General features: G+C 37.9%; 1 protein-coding gene across 4 annotated transcripts in view; it reads left to right on the top strand.

Moving 5' to 3' along the window:
* KCNB2 (potassium voltage-gated channel subfamily B member 2) overlaps nucleotides 1–17,755 on the top strand; it is a 198,323-nt gene extending 180,568 nt beyond the window's left edge. For all 4 annotated transcript variants that reach the window (XM_083822999.1, XM_083823001.1, XM_083823000.1 and 1 more), the window contains one exon: nucleotides 12,485–17,755. In XM_083822999.1, the coding sequence (XP_083679125.1) occupies nucleotides 12,485–14,647 (2,163 nt within the window). In that variant the 3' untranslated portion in view covers nucleotides 14,648–17,755. The remainder of the gene's footprint in view (nucleotides 1–12,484) is intronic.
* Nucleotides 17,756–18,119: the final 364 nt, after the last annotated feature.

Below are 18,119 nucleotides of genomic sequence, written 5' to 3'. Positions count from 1 at the left end.
ATCTACATCTGACCAAATCAATTTTTTTTCTTTAATGGTTGGATTAAGACTAGAATCTCATTTAAGCTGATGCATAGTTTCTCATCTCTTTCTAATTTTCCTTAATAATGTATTTAACTTTTAGGGTTTTATTTAAGAAAATAGATTCTAGACTTTAAAACTTAATGAAGATCATAATGCAGTGAACCAGAGACAGGAGAAAAAAAAAAAAAAAACTTTAAAATGTCAGTGAGATTGAACAGTTAAGAAGTTCCTTCTTTCATAGGGAAGTTAGGAAGGAATTATCAAGTAATCACATTATTTGATGACTGTGATATCAGTATGCTTTGGTAAGATTGTTGTATACTTAGAAACATACTGTAAAACAAATTAAAGCATATTAAATATATCTTAATAAAACGTACTGAAAGGATATCAATTATCTGCAGTAGAATATTCTTTGAAGATTTATAAAAAGATAAAATAAAAATATTATATATCAGGACCTGACTCTTAAGTTAAAACAGTGTTCTTTTTAGATATATTTATAGCAAACTGTATTAATTCAGAGAGCTGAAAACCCCACAGTGAATTAAGTCCTTTGGGTTGTGAATGGAAAACATATATATGGCAATTTCTCCCAATAAGATAGAATTTATTCTGTCCAGGAAATGCAAATATGAAAGGCTGATAAACAGGTCTGTCTATTGTCTTCCACTTTATTTATTTATTTGTTTGTTTGTTTGTTTGTTTAATTAATATAAGTCCATAGTCCCCATTGTTATGGGCAAAGTCTTAGAGGCATGAAATATATGTAACTAATAAAGCAACGTGTGCTAGAATGTGATAGCATCCTCAAAGATTGATATGATATGATATGATATGATATGATATGATATGATATGATATGATATGATATGATATGATATGATATGATGTGATGTGATGTGATATGATGTGATATGATGATATGAAAGATTTCTATATTTCTGTTGAAGCTATAGATAATATTTTTAATGTCATAAACATGAGCTTAGCCCTGAAGAGGTCAGGCAGTTGGACTAGATGATCTTTGCAGGTCCCTTCCAACTGGACTCTTCTATTCTATACTGTTCTGCTCTGCTCTGCTCTGCTCTGCTCTATTCTATTCTATTCTATTCTATTCTATTCTATTCTATTCTATTCTATTCTATTCTATTCTATTCTATTCTATTCTACTCTACTCCTATTCTATTCTATTCTATTCTATTCTATTCTATTCTATTCTATTCTATTCTATTCTATTCTATTCTATTCTATTCTATTCTATTCTATTCTATTCTATTCCATTCTATTCTATTCTATTCTATTCTAATGAGAAGATGTATCATATAGGGTATATTTCCTGTAGAAGTCTAAAATGTTTATGTAGAAAAGAAAGAAAGGAGAAGCACCTTACAGTTAGGAAAAAAAAAAAAGTAGAAGATAGGTAAGATTTGCAGGCCTTTAACTACACATGACTATATAGCAAAAAAGGAAGCAACACACTGGATTCATTTCCCTAACAATTTCTCTGATTCCACACGTGTGGGGAAATATTGGCATACTCTTTATATAAAACTATAGATTGATGTAGACGTTTTGTATAGAGCTGCAGTTCTGACATATATATAGAAGTTGACATGAAGCCAAGATAGAAAAACTATTTTAAAAGTGTGAGTAAAGATTATGTCTGGCTTCTGTGCCTGTCATAATTTCAAATAAGGCTGACTAGCAAATCTCTTTGATGGATAACAGCAGTCTTCAGGTGGGAGGTCATCCTTGCTCACTGTATTAAATTGCTAAAAGACAGTTTCAGACAATGGTAGAAAGATGATAGAAGGAGAATAGTTTAGCAATAATCATAACATGGTTGTCAGCAAATTAGACTTGAGTGTACACTTCAGGTTAATAATTTGAGGTCTCAACTGCAGAAAATTTCATTCAAACTAAATGGTAAATACAAACAGTGACAAGCAAGAAAATGAGTTTTCGGTTTTCATAGTATCTCTTTCTGAAAACAGTTATATGCAACTTTCTGTTTTAAGATGTATGTTAATATCAAGGTGAGTAATATCAAAATAAATCTGTACACCAGATCTGAGGATTCCACCCATTATAGAGATTGAACAGCTTATACCAAAAGTTCTTAGAGCTAAGCTATTCTTTTTGTTTGATTTTTCATTGCCCCTGTTTGTTTAGCTCCACCATGTTTGAAGCAAAACAATTACAGTTTTGCCAGCTGTTATTAATAGCCTGTTTATTAACATGTAGTAAAAAGACATTTCTTACTTCTGGAGACATTTCACAGCCTACTTCAATCGTATTTTGTCTGAGAAATGTTGTGCCAGCATTATTTGTATTTTTTTTTCCAGTATCAGCTTTGTAAATGTTTTATTTTCCATATTTTCCTCTATTTGAGGTGATAGCATAAAATGGTTCTGCAGTGCATGTGGGTGCATCACGATAGCTCACCCTTGCTCACCCTTGAAATTCTTCACTCAGAGGGTGGTGGGGCACTGGAACAGGTTGCCCGGAGAGGCTGTGGATGCCCCATCCCCTGGGGTGTTCAAGGCCTGGTTGGATGGGGCTTTGGGCAACTTGATCTAGTGGTTGGGGTCCCTGACCATGGCAGGGGGTTGGAACTGGGTGGTCTTTAAGGTCCCTCTTAAACCCAAACCTTTCTTGCCGGCTGCCCGCGTTCAGCACCACAGCGGGGGACAGCTCCCGGCCCTGCCCGCGTCGCGCGGCTCCTCTGCCAACCTCGCCGTGCTGGATGGAGAGCGGAGTCACACAGCATCCTGCCTCTTCGGTTTGTTAGTGTGGGGGGTTGGTTTGCTTTGTTTTGCTTTGCTTTGCTTTGCTTTTGAAAATGAAACCCTAAAGGAAATTTAGGAAGGTCAAATGAAACCAGCAAAAAGCTCTGCAGAAGTTATTTCATAAAGCCTTTAATATGACTCCTGAAGTTATTTTTGTGTGCTTATCTGTAATGCAGAGTAAATCCCTTCCACTATTCCACAGTAAATAAAACTTTAGTTAGATATTCTTTCCATTTTCACCTATATTAAATGACTGAATTGATTAAAATAGTTGCATCATAATTAAGAGCTAGTACAAAATCCACTGCTGTCAATAATGACTGACAAATTCATGGACTTATGCAAATCCTACTGAAATAAATAAATAGATACATAAAGAAGCAGCAGCAGCAATTCCCATTAACTTCCACTGACTCTGGGTCTGCTATTCCTTCTGCATTAAAAAGTGGTGGGCAATTTGCTATTTATCATGATATAATTGATTGCAAGCATCCAGCTCAGATGGCCTTTTGCTATTCTACAAAAACAATATTAGAACTGACTCAATATGGCTTTTAATCTAGGTTAGCAAGTCCATGAAATGCTGAGTGGCACTGTGCTAAATAAACAGTATACAGGGTTGTCTCCATTCATAACTGAATAAATATGCATCTTCCCAGGCTGTGTAGAGAGCCTTCATCTGTGACTACTTAAGGCCTATGATATTAGCCAAACAGGTTCCCCAAGTATCATCCTCATGTCATGCTCATGATTATTTACAGAAGGTTCCTTTGGGCCTGTGTTGCCACTGAAGATCCAGCTAACAGTCATGCTCACAATACATTGGCTTGTACCTTTGTCTAGTACAATCTCTGATCTCCAAGATCTCTGTCACCACTCTTTTGTCACAATATTTAGTAACTTGTGTTGGGTTTACCTGGCAAGGTTTTGGTAGCAGGGGACTGCAGGGGTGGCCTCTGTGAGAAGGGTCTAGCAGCTGCCCCATGTTAGATAAGGGCCAGTTTCAGTCAGATACGAAGGAACCCACTGCTGGCCAGAGCCAAGATAATAAGAGATGCTGTTTACACCTCTGTTAGAGAATATTTAAAAGGGGAAAAAATAATAAAAATAAATAAATAAACTGCTGCACAACAGCAGCTGGGAGAGTGAGGAGTGAGACTCCAAGGTCAGTGCAGAAGGAGGGCAGGAGGTGCTCCAGACCCCATTCCCCGTTCCCCTGTGCCGCTCAAGGGGAGGAGGTGGAAAAGGGTAGATAGGGGGGAATGTAGTTTTAGTTTGATTTTGTTTGTTTGTTTGTTTGTTTTCTCACTGCTCTAGCTTGCTAGTAATAGGTAATACATTTCATTAATCTCCCTATGCTGAGTCTGTTTTGGTCATGATAACAATTGCTGAGTGATCTCCCTGTCCTTATCTCAACCCCTGAGCCCTTTTCATTGTATTTTCTCCCCTTTGAGGAAGGGGAGTGAGAGAGTGGTTGTGGTGGAGCTCGGCTGTCCAGCTGAGTAAAACCACCACGTAAATATATCCTGTAAATTTTAGGGGTATTGTACTTGATTTTCTACTATGTACCTAATATGCCACTAGTGTTCTAGTGAACTTTAATGGTCCCCATGTTCAGATACATACAGACTCACTCTATACTCCCTGGGCCCTCATTTTGCCATGTTATCCATGGGAAGATTGCCTTATACCAAACGACCTCTGTATTCAGCCACAATCAAGTGGACAAAGCCACATTTTACTAAATCTTGATGCTGAAATTCTAGGTGGTGCAAACCCTAAAGTCTTTCTTCCTTAAAATAATAATTAAGTCTTTAAGTAAATGCAGTTTGGCCACCACAGAGTGCAGGAGAGACATATTCTGTTACTGTTATCTTAATAGCATTAATACAAAAAGCAGTAATTTACATGTGACAGAATGCAGGAGAAATGTATTTTCGTTACTGTTAATTTAAACCAGAAGTACACCAGGCTGCCTAGCATGAGAACATTTCCTAAGCAGATTTATCCTCTCTGAGGATCTAGGTCTTCTAAGGCAAATACTAGTCTATGGAATGGAAAGTTCAGCACAAAGTGGAAGACCAGCGGACACGGTAAGACCGTGGAAAGAAAAATGAGTTTATGCAGGGCTTTCAAGCAGGAAAGGATATCAGTTACACAGAAAGGCTTCATGACTGAAATTCTGAAGGAGAAGTTACACCAAGGCAGTAGTATTCTTTCAGCTCAGGTAGACCTGAGCTAGTAGTATAAGCTAGTTTTAAAATACCTACCTCAAATATAGCTGTGCTAAGAGGTTTCAATGACCTAACGGTAAAATCTCACCTAAAACTACTGGTTACTCTTCCTTCTGCTAGACTTATTATCATCACTGCGATCATGATGGTGCTATCACCATTAGTCTCCTATACATACTGAAATTGGTATGCAGCAAACAGCTACTCCTGAGACCTGAAGGACCTGAAGGACCCCACTTTGCAGAAGTGGCTGTCCCTCTGACTACCTGCCCTCAGCTTCATTACAACACGTGTTGGTTCCTAGTCTGGGCGGTCTTTGTAGGACAGCACGTCCCTGAACACACGCTACTTAAGAAGTGACTACTTAAGTGGAGCCACCACTGAACTTCATGGAACCATGAATAAGCATCTAGAAGTACTTGAATTCACTGGCTTATTGGGAACTTGTTTCTGTCAGGCTGAGCTAAAGACAGATGAGTGGCTACTCATCTACTGGTGAAATAGTAGCCACTTCTCATACCTGAAGGTGTGATAGGGAGTATATATGGAGCTAGTCAAGAAATCTTCAGTGAAAACCTCCCAGATGAGCATTTCTACCCTAAGCTTTTAAGGTGACATTCATCCCAATGCAAAGAGACAAAAGGAAAGACTGTGCATCACTTAGTCCCCAGAAAAGTACAACACGAAAAGCTTAAGTCTTCGCACATAGAGGCTAATGTCAGGCTTAATGAATATCCCTGAAAGATCAATGTAGAACATTCAGATGGAGTTCTTAAAAAATACTAATAATAATGGTCCAGGGAAAAGTGGAGATGAAAGGTCAGAATTCTAAATAATGTCATCAAGGAAAGAGATCATGGGTAGCAGAGAGAAGCTGTTCAGTGATTACACATGTTGTCAGAGCCATTATCTTGAAAGGGCAATTGTGATAGAACTGTAAGATGAATTAAATTCATGTTGTTCTGTTAAATTATACTCATCTCCTCCATCTTATTTTTCAAAAATTAAACACTGTAGTCTATGTGGACTGTTAGACCTGTTCCTGGCATCTGCAACTTATGCTAGAGAGGTAGAAAGTTATGCTAGAGAGGTAGAAAGAGATGAAAGGGGTACTCTGAAAGGGTAGATATGCATAAATAGTGGAAATTTTCATTTGTAGTAATGTTTTGCATAACTACAAACATAACTGTAATATAACTGTAATACAACTACAAAGGATACCTGTTTTGAGACTTTATAACAGAATGATATAAACTTCTTTCTTGAATAGTATATTCATGTACCATGAAATTCTGTCTACACTATTGCAAGTACTAACTCAGCTCTGATAATGATAAAGCAGGGGCTGAGGTCATGGTACTTGACCTAAATGAAAGTTAATGTCTTATTTATTTACTTTTAAGATAAGCTTAAATTTGCATATAGGTCTAATATTAGTAATTAGCAATGATTTTTTCCATTACTTAAGGAGTATTTGCAAACATAGACATTTATTCTTACAAAATTTTCAGTGCTGCAGATCTATTAAGATTGGTTGGAATTTGCATGCTTAAAGTTTGCCTTATCTCCATAGCATTCCAATTTAGACCAGATGCAAACAGGCCTTTCCCTGCTGTTATCTTTTTTTTTTTTTAATGTCTCCTGGCCAAGGATCCTTTATCAATTAAGAGCAGTAGCCAGTAGCGGCCATATCCTGTTATTGGTAGCAAAATGTCTTGCCTTTTTGTTGAACGTTTTCAGTGGGTCCTGTTGAAACCTCAGATTCAAATTAACAGACTAAGTCTGCCAGATTGGTCACAATGTGAGTTGTGTCACACCTGTCTGTATTTTGAGCGCAAAATTCACAAGTACTAGCAAGCAGGTATAAGCTAACCCTATCCCCTCTGCAGAACAGCATAATGTAGAATCACGGGCCAGAAGCAAGATGCTTTTAACTGGGAAGTCCCAGGGACACAGTGAAGGGAGGCAGTGATGAGACCAGGGACAAAGATGCTGTCTCGTGACATTGTTTTGCAGTGTCTAGCCAGAAAGAGCAAGGACAGCTACTGAAGGCAGCTCCATAGTGCTGTACTGACAAGTGCTGCTGTTAGGTGGTAAAAGATCCTTGTACTAACCCATTTTATACAAACATATAAATGCATTTGTGCTTTGCACTGCTGGAAGAAAGTATAAAAACCCCTTCCCCTAAATATCTACAGACCGATGTCCGCACACCTTGAAATTTCTCATATGATAACGCTTATATCTGGAAGGCAGCTCATTGTGTAGCGCTGTCTTTGCTGCTCCAGTCAGCATCTTGGTTGGATAATCTCAGGTGCCAAGAACAGGACACACTCAGATGTGGGCAGATGTACAAGATAAGTGATAGTGTTTCTATTGAGCAAAACTTTTCATTCAGCTACAAACTTAACACCACAGTCTTGAGACAATTTTAAAAGAGAGAGGGGGAAAGATGGAAGGAGTGTGAGAGTGTGTGAGAGAGTGAACTTCACTTTCTAGAATTAGATATGTCCTTAAGTTTCGTGGAGAGTAGAGTCAAGCTGAAGGCAAGCTGGAAGCTCTGTGACTGGCTAAGGACACTTTTGTACAAGATGCAGCATGGTTTACTGGCTACAGATTTATCTGAAGAACCTAAACCAGCTTCATATATCTATCTGCCCAAATTGAGATCTAAACACACTTATCCCAAGAGCAAATACTTCTGAGAATATATAGGCAATTATAGCTAAGTGCCCAGGAAACTTGATTAGTTCTCCAGAAATAACTGTTTGCTTATCAGAAGTCTTTAAGGAGCTGACCAATGACTATTTGTCTGTTTTGCTTTTCTAAAGCCAGAGCTAAAGATACTGCCAGAATACTTTGTAAGAAGATAATGTCATAAATTTAGAGGCAGAAGGAGAAGAATATGTAATGGCCTGATAAACTTCAGTGCCTATGCAAACTGAATTCTGAAAAGTAATGAAACTTTATTGTCATCTGTTACTTAAATGGACTAGATCCTACCTGGGAACAAAAATTTAGGAAACATTACTAATACTGTTTTAACTTAATTACAGTTAGAAATCTATATTCATCAGATATACTGCATTGGCTGTTAGATATGGCTGAAGTTAATTTTCCCCAAGTGTGAACTTAATGTATACTTTTTCTTTGCTTTATATAACAATTGCACTGGTGTCTTGATTATGTCAGAAGCCTTTTCAGAGTGTTAGTTGTTGCGGAACCACAAGGAGCAATTTGAAGCCTGTTCCATTACTATCTTTATCTTCTGCCTCAGTTTGTATGCTCATTCTATGCAGAAATCCTCACAGTGCTTGCAATACTGAGTGATGAGACGAGAAAGTATATTGCATGGATGCACACAAAAAAAGCTGAGTTTTAGTCGCAATTTAATACTGGAAAATCACTAAATTTTCAGGAGACTGCTACCGCTCCATGATACCCAAAAATGAGAAACAACATTATCTGGAGCAGCCTGTTAAGTGATGTTTTACTCATTTCATCAGCAGTAGATTCAAATGCCTTATATTCGGCTCATAATGAAGGATTTTCAACATGTCCTTTCTTCTGGAAATTTTTGCAATTTATAAGGAAATATTTTTAAAGTTTAATAAGAGTTGAATTTTTGATGTGTTTTTGTAGAGCCATAGCTAAATGACATAAGCCACCAGAACAACTTACTTAAGCAGAATACTGTTTATTTTCTGAAGTGCAAATTAAAAATAACGTGTCAAGAATTATATTGCTAAGCTGTGATCATGGATTGATTACCTGAAGTGCAAAGAATTTTCAAGGCATTTCAGTCCAGAACACAGTTCCAGAAACATGTCCCAGCAGACAGGAAGTTTTGCTAGTAAAGATCCAGTCAGAGGATTATTTTTTTTTTTACTCTTCTGTATCAGCATAGCTAGCCTAGCAGATTGCTGCAGACCTTTCTTATAAACTCAGTGCTTCTGTTGGTATAAACTACATCTGTTCAATGGGGATTTACCGGCAAAATGTGATCTGCAGTGTAGATCTTTATGTAGACTCAGAAAAGAGAATCACTTCCTCTTCTTCTCATAGTTGCTATTATTCTTTCTACTGATCCTCTGTCACTCTTTGTCTAATGACTTGGAAAATGTAATCAATTGCAATAATTAAAACATGCTGTGTGTGAATCATGCAGAACGTTAATTACAGAACAAAGTCTCAGACAAATGAAAGTTTGAGATTCTAGAAGTAGAATAAACCAAAACACTTTTCTTTGCTGTATTTTTTCCCCAATGGTACACTCATACAGATGATATCAAGGGAATGATTCTCCCCCTCTACTCCAGTCTTGTAAGACTTCACACGGAGTATTGCATTCAGGTTTGGGGCTCCAAGTATAAGAAGGACTTCAACCTCTTTTGAGCAAGTCCAGAGGAGGGCCACAAGGATGATCAGAGGGCTGGAGCACCTCTCCTATGAAGACAGGCTGAGGGAGTTGGGGTTGTGCAGCCTGGAGAAGAGAAGGCTCTGGGGAGACCTTACACCGACCTTCAGTACCTAAAGGGGGCCTACAGGAAAGCTGAAGGGGGACTCTTTGTCAAGGAGTATAGAGATAGGACAAGGGGGAAAGGCTTTAAACTGAAAGAGGGTAGGTTTAGGTTAGCTATAAGAAGGAAATTCTTTACTGTGAGGCCCTGGCACAGGTTGCCCAGAGAAGCTGTGGATGCCCCATCCCTGGAGGTGTTCAAGACCAGGTTGGATGGGGCTTGGAGCAACCTGGTCTGGTGGGAGGTGTCCCTGCCCATGGCAGGGGGTTTGGAACTATATGATCTTTAAGGTCCCTTCCAACCCAAACCATTCTGGGATTCTATATATATAAAACACTAAAAATCTCAGTCTTGTTATTGTGTATATTTTATTAAAAGAGCTGGCAGAGTACAGATTCGCATGGTGCCGCCATCTGAACGTGTGGCTTGAACAAACAGCTAGTTATTGTGAATGAAATACTCTGGGTGGCAACTCTGGACATGCAGATTATATATTCAAACCTATGAAATGACCTGTCTTGTATGCAATTTTAACACTGTCACACAGTGAAAGAAGGGGTGCTATAAAGTGACTCACCTCTTTCCTAGGATCTTTTGTATGCTGGTGAATATCTAGGCATAAAATAAATTCCATATGAGAGACTTTGAAAGACCAGTGTTTCCTAATGAAAATTGATGTGATGACAATCGGACAGCCATGTTCTCATGATTTTATTTTCTAAGAACAATGCATGTCAAATAATTGTGTCCTTGTATTCTACAACATTTTTTTCCATGCTATTATTAGCATGTTGATGAAGGCCAAAATGAGGAAGCCATCAGTTTGACTGACAGAAACTGCAAGCTCAACAATTCAGATCTGTGCCATGTTTAGTATGTGTTTATTTGTTCTTTGAATTTTGAAAGCATAATTATATTATTGAGTAGGTTAGAGAACCCAAGCATGCACTATTTATTTCACAGTAATTTCAGTGAAGTGGAGAACCTACTATACTTTATTTAAGCTTCAAACCTTTTCACAGTGAAATCTGATACAGCCAGCTTTCACAGTCTGGATGGCAGTTGTTGCTCCACAATAGTGTTTCCTTTTGTCTGCCTCTGCCCTGGCTACAGGCCATCACAAATTCCATCATTCAGCCCTGCCTAAGTGTGCAGTGTTATTGCCTTCATTTTATTTATCATGTTAACAAATTCTTTACTAAGATTGGCCTCTTTTTCTGTTGTGGGTAGCAGAAGCTTTAAAGGGATGTATGACCCCCTAAACAGCACAGATGAACCAGAGTATGTCTTCTGGATGGGCTGTTTGAAGAATGAAGACAGTTGATTCACAACTCACCTGACAGGAGGAATAAATGAATCTTATTCCCCTAATAAATACAACTCAAAAGAAAAACAGCAGAAGCAGCACTGGAAGGGAGGAATGCAAATCTTTCTGAAACACTTCAAAATATGAAAGGTGCTACCTGTTCTGTACTATTTTTAGCCGAAAAGGGACAAATACAGCACATAAGTACATGATGCCAAATATGAACCCTCATGAGTAATTTTGGTTTGTGCTTAGAGAGCTGACTTCATGTTTATTAAGCCACATCTGAAACAGGCTTACTGCTATTTTTCTCACAGATACAACGAGATGGCATTTCCATCTCTAGAACTGTTATCACTGCTGCAGCCAATCGCTTCCCTTATACTAATCACACCTGTATTCTGCCCAGCTGCATCTCACTCTGGTTGGGTATCACAGCAATTTTATCAGACCTAGTGTGTCCTTGGAAGTACACCAAACATCACCAAATGGATTTAACAGCATCATTTCTGAGAAATGAAAGCAAATGCTTTTAAGAATGAGCTTAAACTGAGCCTTAAAACATAAAATAATGTCAGTATTTTTAATGAAAGCTTGGATTTACTTAGGACTCCTAACCAAAGCAATAATGTATTTTTACCCAAGTAAACTGTTATAATAGCTTTCTCATCACTTTAACACTTTGCACACCATCTCAAAGTTGTCTGTATTACCTTGAATATGAATAAGCAAACTTTGTAAAAGAAACATTATGTTCTCTGATAAATCTATTTCTGGTTTCATAATATTGGTTCTGTAAATGAGAATGACCAGCAATTCTGAGCAACATGGCAGGGCATCAGGCATGAGGTGCCTGAACCTCATTAAAATGAATGATAACATATTTCATAGAACCCAACTCCTGAAACAGAAATCAAAGCATTATTAGAAAGTATTCATCTACTTCCATATTTTAATGATTATGAGAAACTGGGTTCACTTTCATCCTAGTGTGTACTTTTTAATGTATTAAACCTCTCTACCTAATTCAGAGTCAATGTCTTCAACTCTTGTAGCACCTAAAATTTGCTCAGGCATTGCAATTAGACAGGCCTAGTCCCCTGAACAATACCTCTTGTTTTCTTAGCTTTGGCTTTTGACTCATAAATTAAGGCATGACTAGGAAGGTATGCACGTACTAAACTGACAGCTCACACATTGTATTACCCAATCGTTTCTCTGCACTGGGTACAGTTTTACATAATTGCACTTCATGCAGAAAACTAATAGATTAATGTTCTGCACGTTGATAGGAACTTTATATTCTTCACTTGATAACTTGCAACACTACGTATTACCTCCATTTGTAATTTGAAAAATAGTAAGATGAGATGTGGCTTGCCTTTCTGAAATGAATTGGCTTACCAAAGACAGTAAAACAATCAGATTTTGACCATGTCTAGATGATTCTAATGTTTTCTCTCTGTGCAAAAATCAAAACATTAAAACCAAATAATGAATGCAGGAGTCAAAACAGCTTCCATAATTCTGAGTTTATTTGACACAAACAGATCCTGACAAATACACTTGCATCAGTCTAACCAAAACATTGTTTATTTTGTTTTACAGATTTTGGCCATTGTGTCCATTCTGTTCATCGTACTGTCCACTATTGCTTTGTCTCTTAACACACTGCCAGAGCTTCAAGAAATAGATGAATTTGGGCAGCCAAATGACAACCCTCAGCTAGCACACGTTGAAGCTGTGTGTATTGCTTGGTTTACCATGGAGTACCTTTTACGTTTTCTGTCCTCACCAAATAAGTGGAAATTCTTCAAAGGCCCATTAAATGTCATTGACTTACTGGCTATCTTGCCATACTATGTCACCATTTTCCTCACAGAGTCCAATAAAAGTGTACTGCAGTTCCAAAACGTCAGACGTGTGGTTCAGATATTTCGTATTATGAGGATCTTAAGGATTCTTAAACTTGCCAGACATTCAACAGGCCTTCAGTCTTTAGGTTTTACTCTCAGGCGGAGTTACAATGAATTGGGCTTGTTGATATTATTTTTAGCCATGGGAATAATGATATTTTCAAGTCTTGTATTCTTTGCTGAAAAGGATGAGGATGCTACAAAATTTACCAGTATTCCTGCATCATTCTGGTGGGCAACAATTACTATGACTACTGTAGGATACGGCGACATTTATCCTAAGACTTTGTTAGGTAAAATAGTTGGAGGACTTTGCTGTATTGCTGGAGTGCTGGTCATAGCCCTGCCCATACCAATTATTGTGAACAATTTCTCAGAGTTTTACAAGGAGCAGAAAAGACAGGAGAAGGCAATTAAGAGGAGAGAAGCACTTGAGAGAGCTAAAAGAAATGGCAGCATTGTCTCCATGAACCTGAAAGATGCCTTTGCTCGCAGTATGGAAATGATAGATGTAGCAGTAGATCCAAGTAAGCCTGGAGAAGCAGCTAACCCGAAGGAGACAGTCGATGACAACCACCTCTCCCCAAGCCGGTGGAAATGGGCCAGAAGGACAATGTCTGAAACAAGCTCAAACAAGTCTTATGAGAACAAATACCAAGAAGTTAGTCAACAAGACTCCCATGAGCAATTAAACAATGCTGCAACATCCTCCAGCCCACAGCACCTCAGTGCCCAGAAATTGGAAATGTTATATAACGAAATTACTAAAACTCAGTCTCAGCCTAATCTGAACGCTGGTTACCAAGACCAGTCAGCAAAGCCACCCATGTATGAAGAAGAAATAGAGATGGAAGAAGTTACAGGCCAGAGAGATCCGTTGCCACCTGGACCTACAGACATCATAACAGACATGAGAAGCACATCCAGTATTGACAGCTTTGCCAGCTGTGCCACTGACTTCACGGAAACAGAGCGGTCTCCTCTTTCTTTGTTTCCTAGCTCTCACTTGCAAATGAGATTCCCAACTGATTCTGTTAACCCAGAAGACAACCAAAGAGTAAGGAGTTCTCAGTTTATACCATTCACAAAAGACAGAATGTTTTCTCCAACAGATATCACCTTTGACTATAATCCAATCGACAGAGCTGTTATCAGTGATGGCAGTGGATCCCAAGCTGTTTTGCATGGTCATTTACATATTGACACTGCCATGGAAAGCCCAAAAAGTTCTCTGAAAGGTAGCAATCCATTAAAATCCAGATCCCTTAAGGTTAACTTTAAAGACAATAGAGGTGGTGCTCCACAAACGCCACCTAGCACTGCAAGGCCACTGCCAGTGATGGCAGGAGCAGACTTTACCCAGGCTACCCCTCAGCACATCAGCACCATTCTCCTGGAAGAAAATTCACCCCAAGGTGAACGACCTTTACTTGGTGCTGACGCATCAGGACTTTGTCAAGGACCTTCCAAAAAATCATCCCCTCTGTTTCCCAAACAAAAAATTTTCACTTTCCCTTCAAAAGAAAGGAGAAGCTTCACCGAAATAGACACTGGAGAAGAAGAAGAGTTTATGGAGTTACACAGTATAAAACATGAGAAACAACAGGATATCAAGACAAATTGCTGTGGGGATAAACACAGTGATGGCAACCATTTAACAGAGGAGCCACAGGTCAGCTCTTCACCCAAAAGCATGAGTCACAACTGTACTCAAGACATTTACCATGCTGTGGGTGAGGTAAAAAAAGACAGTAACCAAGAAGGTCACAAAATGGAAAACCATTTATTTGCCCCAGAAATTCATTCAAGTCCAGGAGAAACTGGTTACTGTCCCACACGTGAAACTAGCATGTGACTAGTTACAAGAGCAATAAAAATACTTTTTCTTAAGCCACAGTTAGTAATGCCTATGAACTAAAACATGGAAAGCCTCAAAAAGTGCATAAAATGTTATTTTTGCATGGCATGAAGAATTGTTTAGTTTAAATACTGTTTAATTAAAAAATAAGACTGCTTTTTGTAACAAATTGAAAAAAAAAAAAAAAAGGAAAAAAATTGATTCAAGAACAGTGAATAAAATAAAGAGAGCTCTGTTAGGAGCCAGTGTTCTGCAACATCTGACATTTTTGATCCTTTCACTTATGATTGTAGACAGGTTTTGAACTCTTTTAACTTTTTTGTTTTCTTGATTACAACGAATTTTAGAATTTGCACATGAAAGGATGAAATGTCAATGCATGCATTCATAATGATGTGAAACAAGGTGCTTCGAGCTTGCAAAATGCATATATGTGTAAATAGTTTGGGGTTGGGGGGAAAGCTACTGTTAACAAGGATTTATGGAAAAAGAATTTCCTGGGACACAGGTACTTCCTTCACAGCGTGCTGCCTGGAGGTTTTGTACAGACTTATGTTGCAAAATTGCAACTTCTACTTAAAGCATCTCACATATCTTGCTTTCTGTTAAAAAGCTCATGATATATCTGTTAATTAAGGGACTACAGTATTTTAGTTTATCTGTGCTGTAAATTGTAGTGGTTTTTTTGTGTTTTTTTTTTTTTAATTTGCATAATTTTTGTTATTGCATTTGTCAGTTTAGTTAATGATCCAATGAGGAAAAGCAAAGATTTAATGACCAGAACTTGAAGCATTTGATACTTTTATAGAATACTGCCAACATTTCATAACTAAGAAAAAAAAAAAAAAGTTCCATTTTAAATTTAAAACAAAAATAAAAAACAAACAACATAGAATTATTTCTGTGGCAATAAATTGTGCCAAAGGCTATATAGACATATTCAAAAGTTCTCATCTTAGTATATTTGGTCTTAACAGAAATATAACCCACGTTCTTTTTTCCTTTGATTTAAAAATATTTGCTTCTATGTGATCTTTGAGAACTCTTGACAGCTCTCCTTCCCTTCTAGCTCCAAATCAGTGCCCACACTTCAGTAATGGCAGTGCTATTAAAGCCATCATGGGGTAAGGTCGTAAGAGACAAGCTTAAACTGACAGAAGGTATCACCTGAGTCACCAGCTTTGCCTCAACCCATATTCCAATGACTGTTCCAAAAGCTGAGCATAGGCTTTTCCTTATAAAGGGAAATGTCAATAGTTCCAGTGACACTTGCCAAAGCATCTTTGGTTTCCCTGACATTCTCCAGCTATGTATCCTTTCTGTAAAATATGTTGAACCAAAGCCTTCATGACAAAGTACAAACTTAACCGCTGTCTGAAAAAGCTATTAATTTTTAGCCAGCACCAGTAGCTTCCTGTGCAATAATAATAATAATAAAATAACTATACATTGCTTGTATTTCCTAAATCCTAAAATCCTAATCATAAGCAAAAGTATGCAGCTACACATACATGCCCTATGAAACTGATTTCTGCTGAATTTGGATGCTCCCTCAACCAATTTCTTACAAAGCTGTAAGTTTTGTAAGAGCAGTAAGTCCAGCCCCACAGCCAGAGGGTCCAGCAGTTAAGTCTGATGAGCATCAATTCCCTCCGTGGGCCTGTTGCCTGAGATTGAGCCTCTCACTTCCCTAAGCACAAAAGGGAGATAATGCTTCTTCCGGGTCAGGAGTCTAACAATAAACATGCAAAGACTGAGACAAGAATGGGAACCTTAAAAGCACTTTAGACTAACCAAGATGTGGTTGAAAACTACAGGCTTCTACTTCCCATAGTGGAACTTGGCTACTTTTTACTCATGTGTCATTTTCTGTCATTTAAATGAGTAAAAATCAGCACCTAGTGCATTTAATGTAAAAGAACAAGCATTTTATTGCAACATTGCCCTCTGCTTGAGACAGCTGGGCTGATGCCACAGACCTCACTCAAGCCTGCCACATGGAGAAGAGGCAAGTTTGAAAAGCTTTGAAACACAGACTCTGGTGGCTGGACCAAATAATAAGCACAGAACAGTCCCTTTGTTTAAATATATATCTATATATATTTGTAAGGTTAGATTTCCACAACACGGTAACATCGAGGTATGTATTCAGTCATTCGAAACACTGGGAATATAATGTTATTTCTTCAGAACAATGTCTGGTCATTAATTCTCAAAATAAATAAAAAAAAAAAAAAAGAGTTGTTTTTTGTCCTTAGTTGCAGTTCATTGCAACTTGTTGCTGCATTCAATTTTACCTATTTATATGGCATCCTGCTTAACATTTCAATCATATTGTGTCTCACTGTTCCAAAACTTAGCTCTGAAATACTTTATAGTCATTAATCTTATTTTTTTTTCTTGCTAGATATTTTCAGTGACAAAAACTAAATGCCAGTCAATTTTTATATGCCTAAGGCGTTGGTTTGTATTTTCTATGTGCAGTTTTAATGAAATCACATGGGCCTGTTCTGTCTGCCTTTACATCCTAGTGGACTAATGAAGACCAAATGAAGTCCAAACGGGACTTGATCCCATGCTCTGGATCCACAGAAAAATCCCATTCAAGATAATGGTGTTGTTCTAGCAAGACTGAGGTCTGTGCCCTGTTCCTACTGTGTGCTTTTTCCCTCAGCTGACCCTTACACTTTCAGAAAGGCCCCTCAGATCTGTGCCACTTTTTGGAAACGGAGGAGTCCAGCCACAGGGAACTTTTTTGCAGGAGCAGAAATTTGAGCTCTAAGCTCTCCTGAGCTAAACCAGTACTTTATGCAAACCTGATTCTGCCCTATGAAAATCACTAAAAATTCAATAGTGGTAAAATTAAAACCTCAATCCTTGTGCAGATGAATTGCTCCTGAAACCAATGTAAGTCTGCCAGAAAAAGGGAATAACTGAAAGTAAATGAGGACAGCTAGACTCTTGAGTAAAATCAACAGGAGCTTTAACTGTGTAAGCCAGATGAGAAGACCAGGCCTTTATTCACTGTCATATTTTAAATGTTTTCAGAGAAGCACAGTTATTTTGAAATTGTACAAGCAAAAGAAACATAATTCTCTTTATTAACAGATGTTGTGGGTTTTTCTTAAATTTTGAAAGAAAAAGGGTCAAGCTTTAGAAGTGCTTTTGTTAAAATTTCATTGATTCATTATATGCTTTTGACTACGCTGAATATTATTTCCAGAATCACAGGTTTAGACATTTGGTATTTCCAGTCTTGGCCGCATACATGTGATCCACTCCTGAATACCTAGCTCATGGCTAAATCCTGATCAAAGTACTTGAGTAGTTGCAGGACTGGACCTAACTTTTATTTTAGCACAGCATGTATAAGAAATGCAGTCCAGGATCTCTTCATTCATCATGGATTTGAATTGCTATGTAGCGAATTATGCAAAACTACCTGAGTATATTTTCTGCCGTTCTAAAA

The sequence above is a fragment of the Anser anser genome, assembly GCF_964211835.1.
Source record: "Anser anser genome assembly, chromosome: 2".
Lineage (NCBI taxonomy): Eukaryota > Metazoa > Chordata > Aves > Anseriformes > Anatidae > Anser > Anser anser.
The sequence above is the reverse complement of the archived record's forward strand: the minus strand, read 5'-3'. Positions and strand labels throughout refer to the sequence as shown.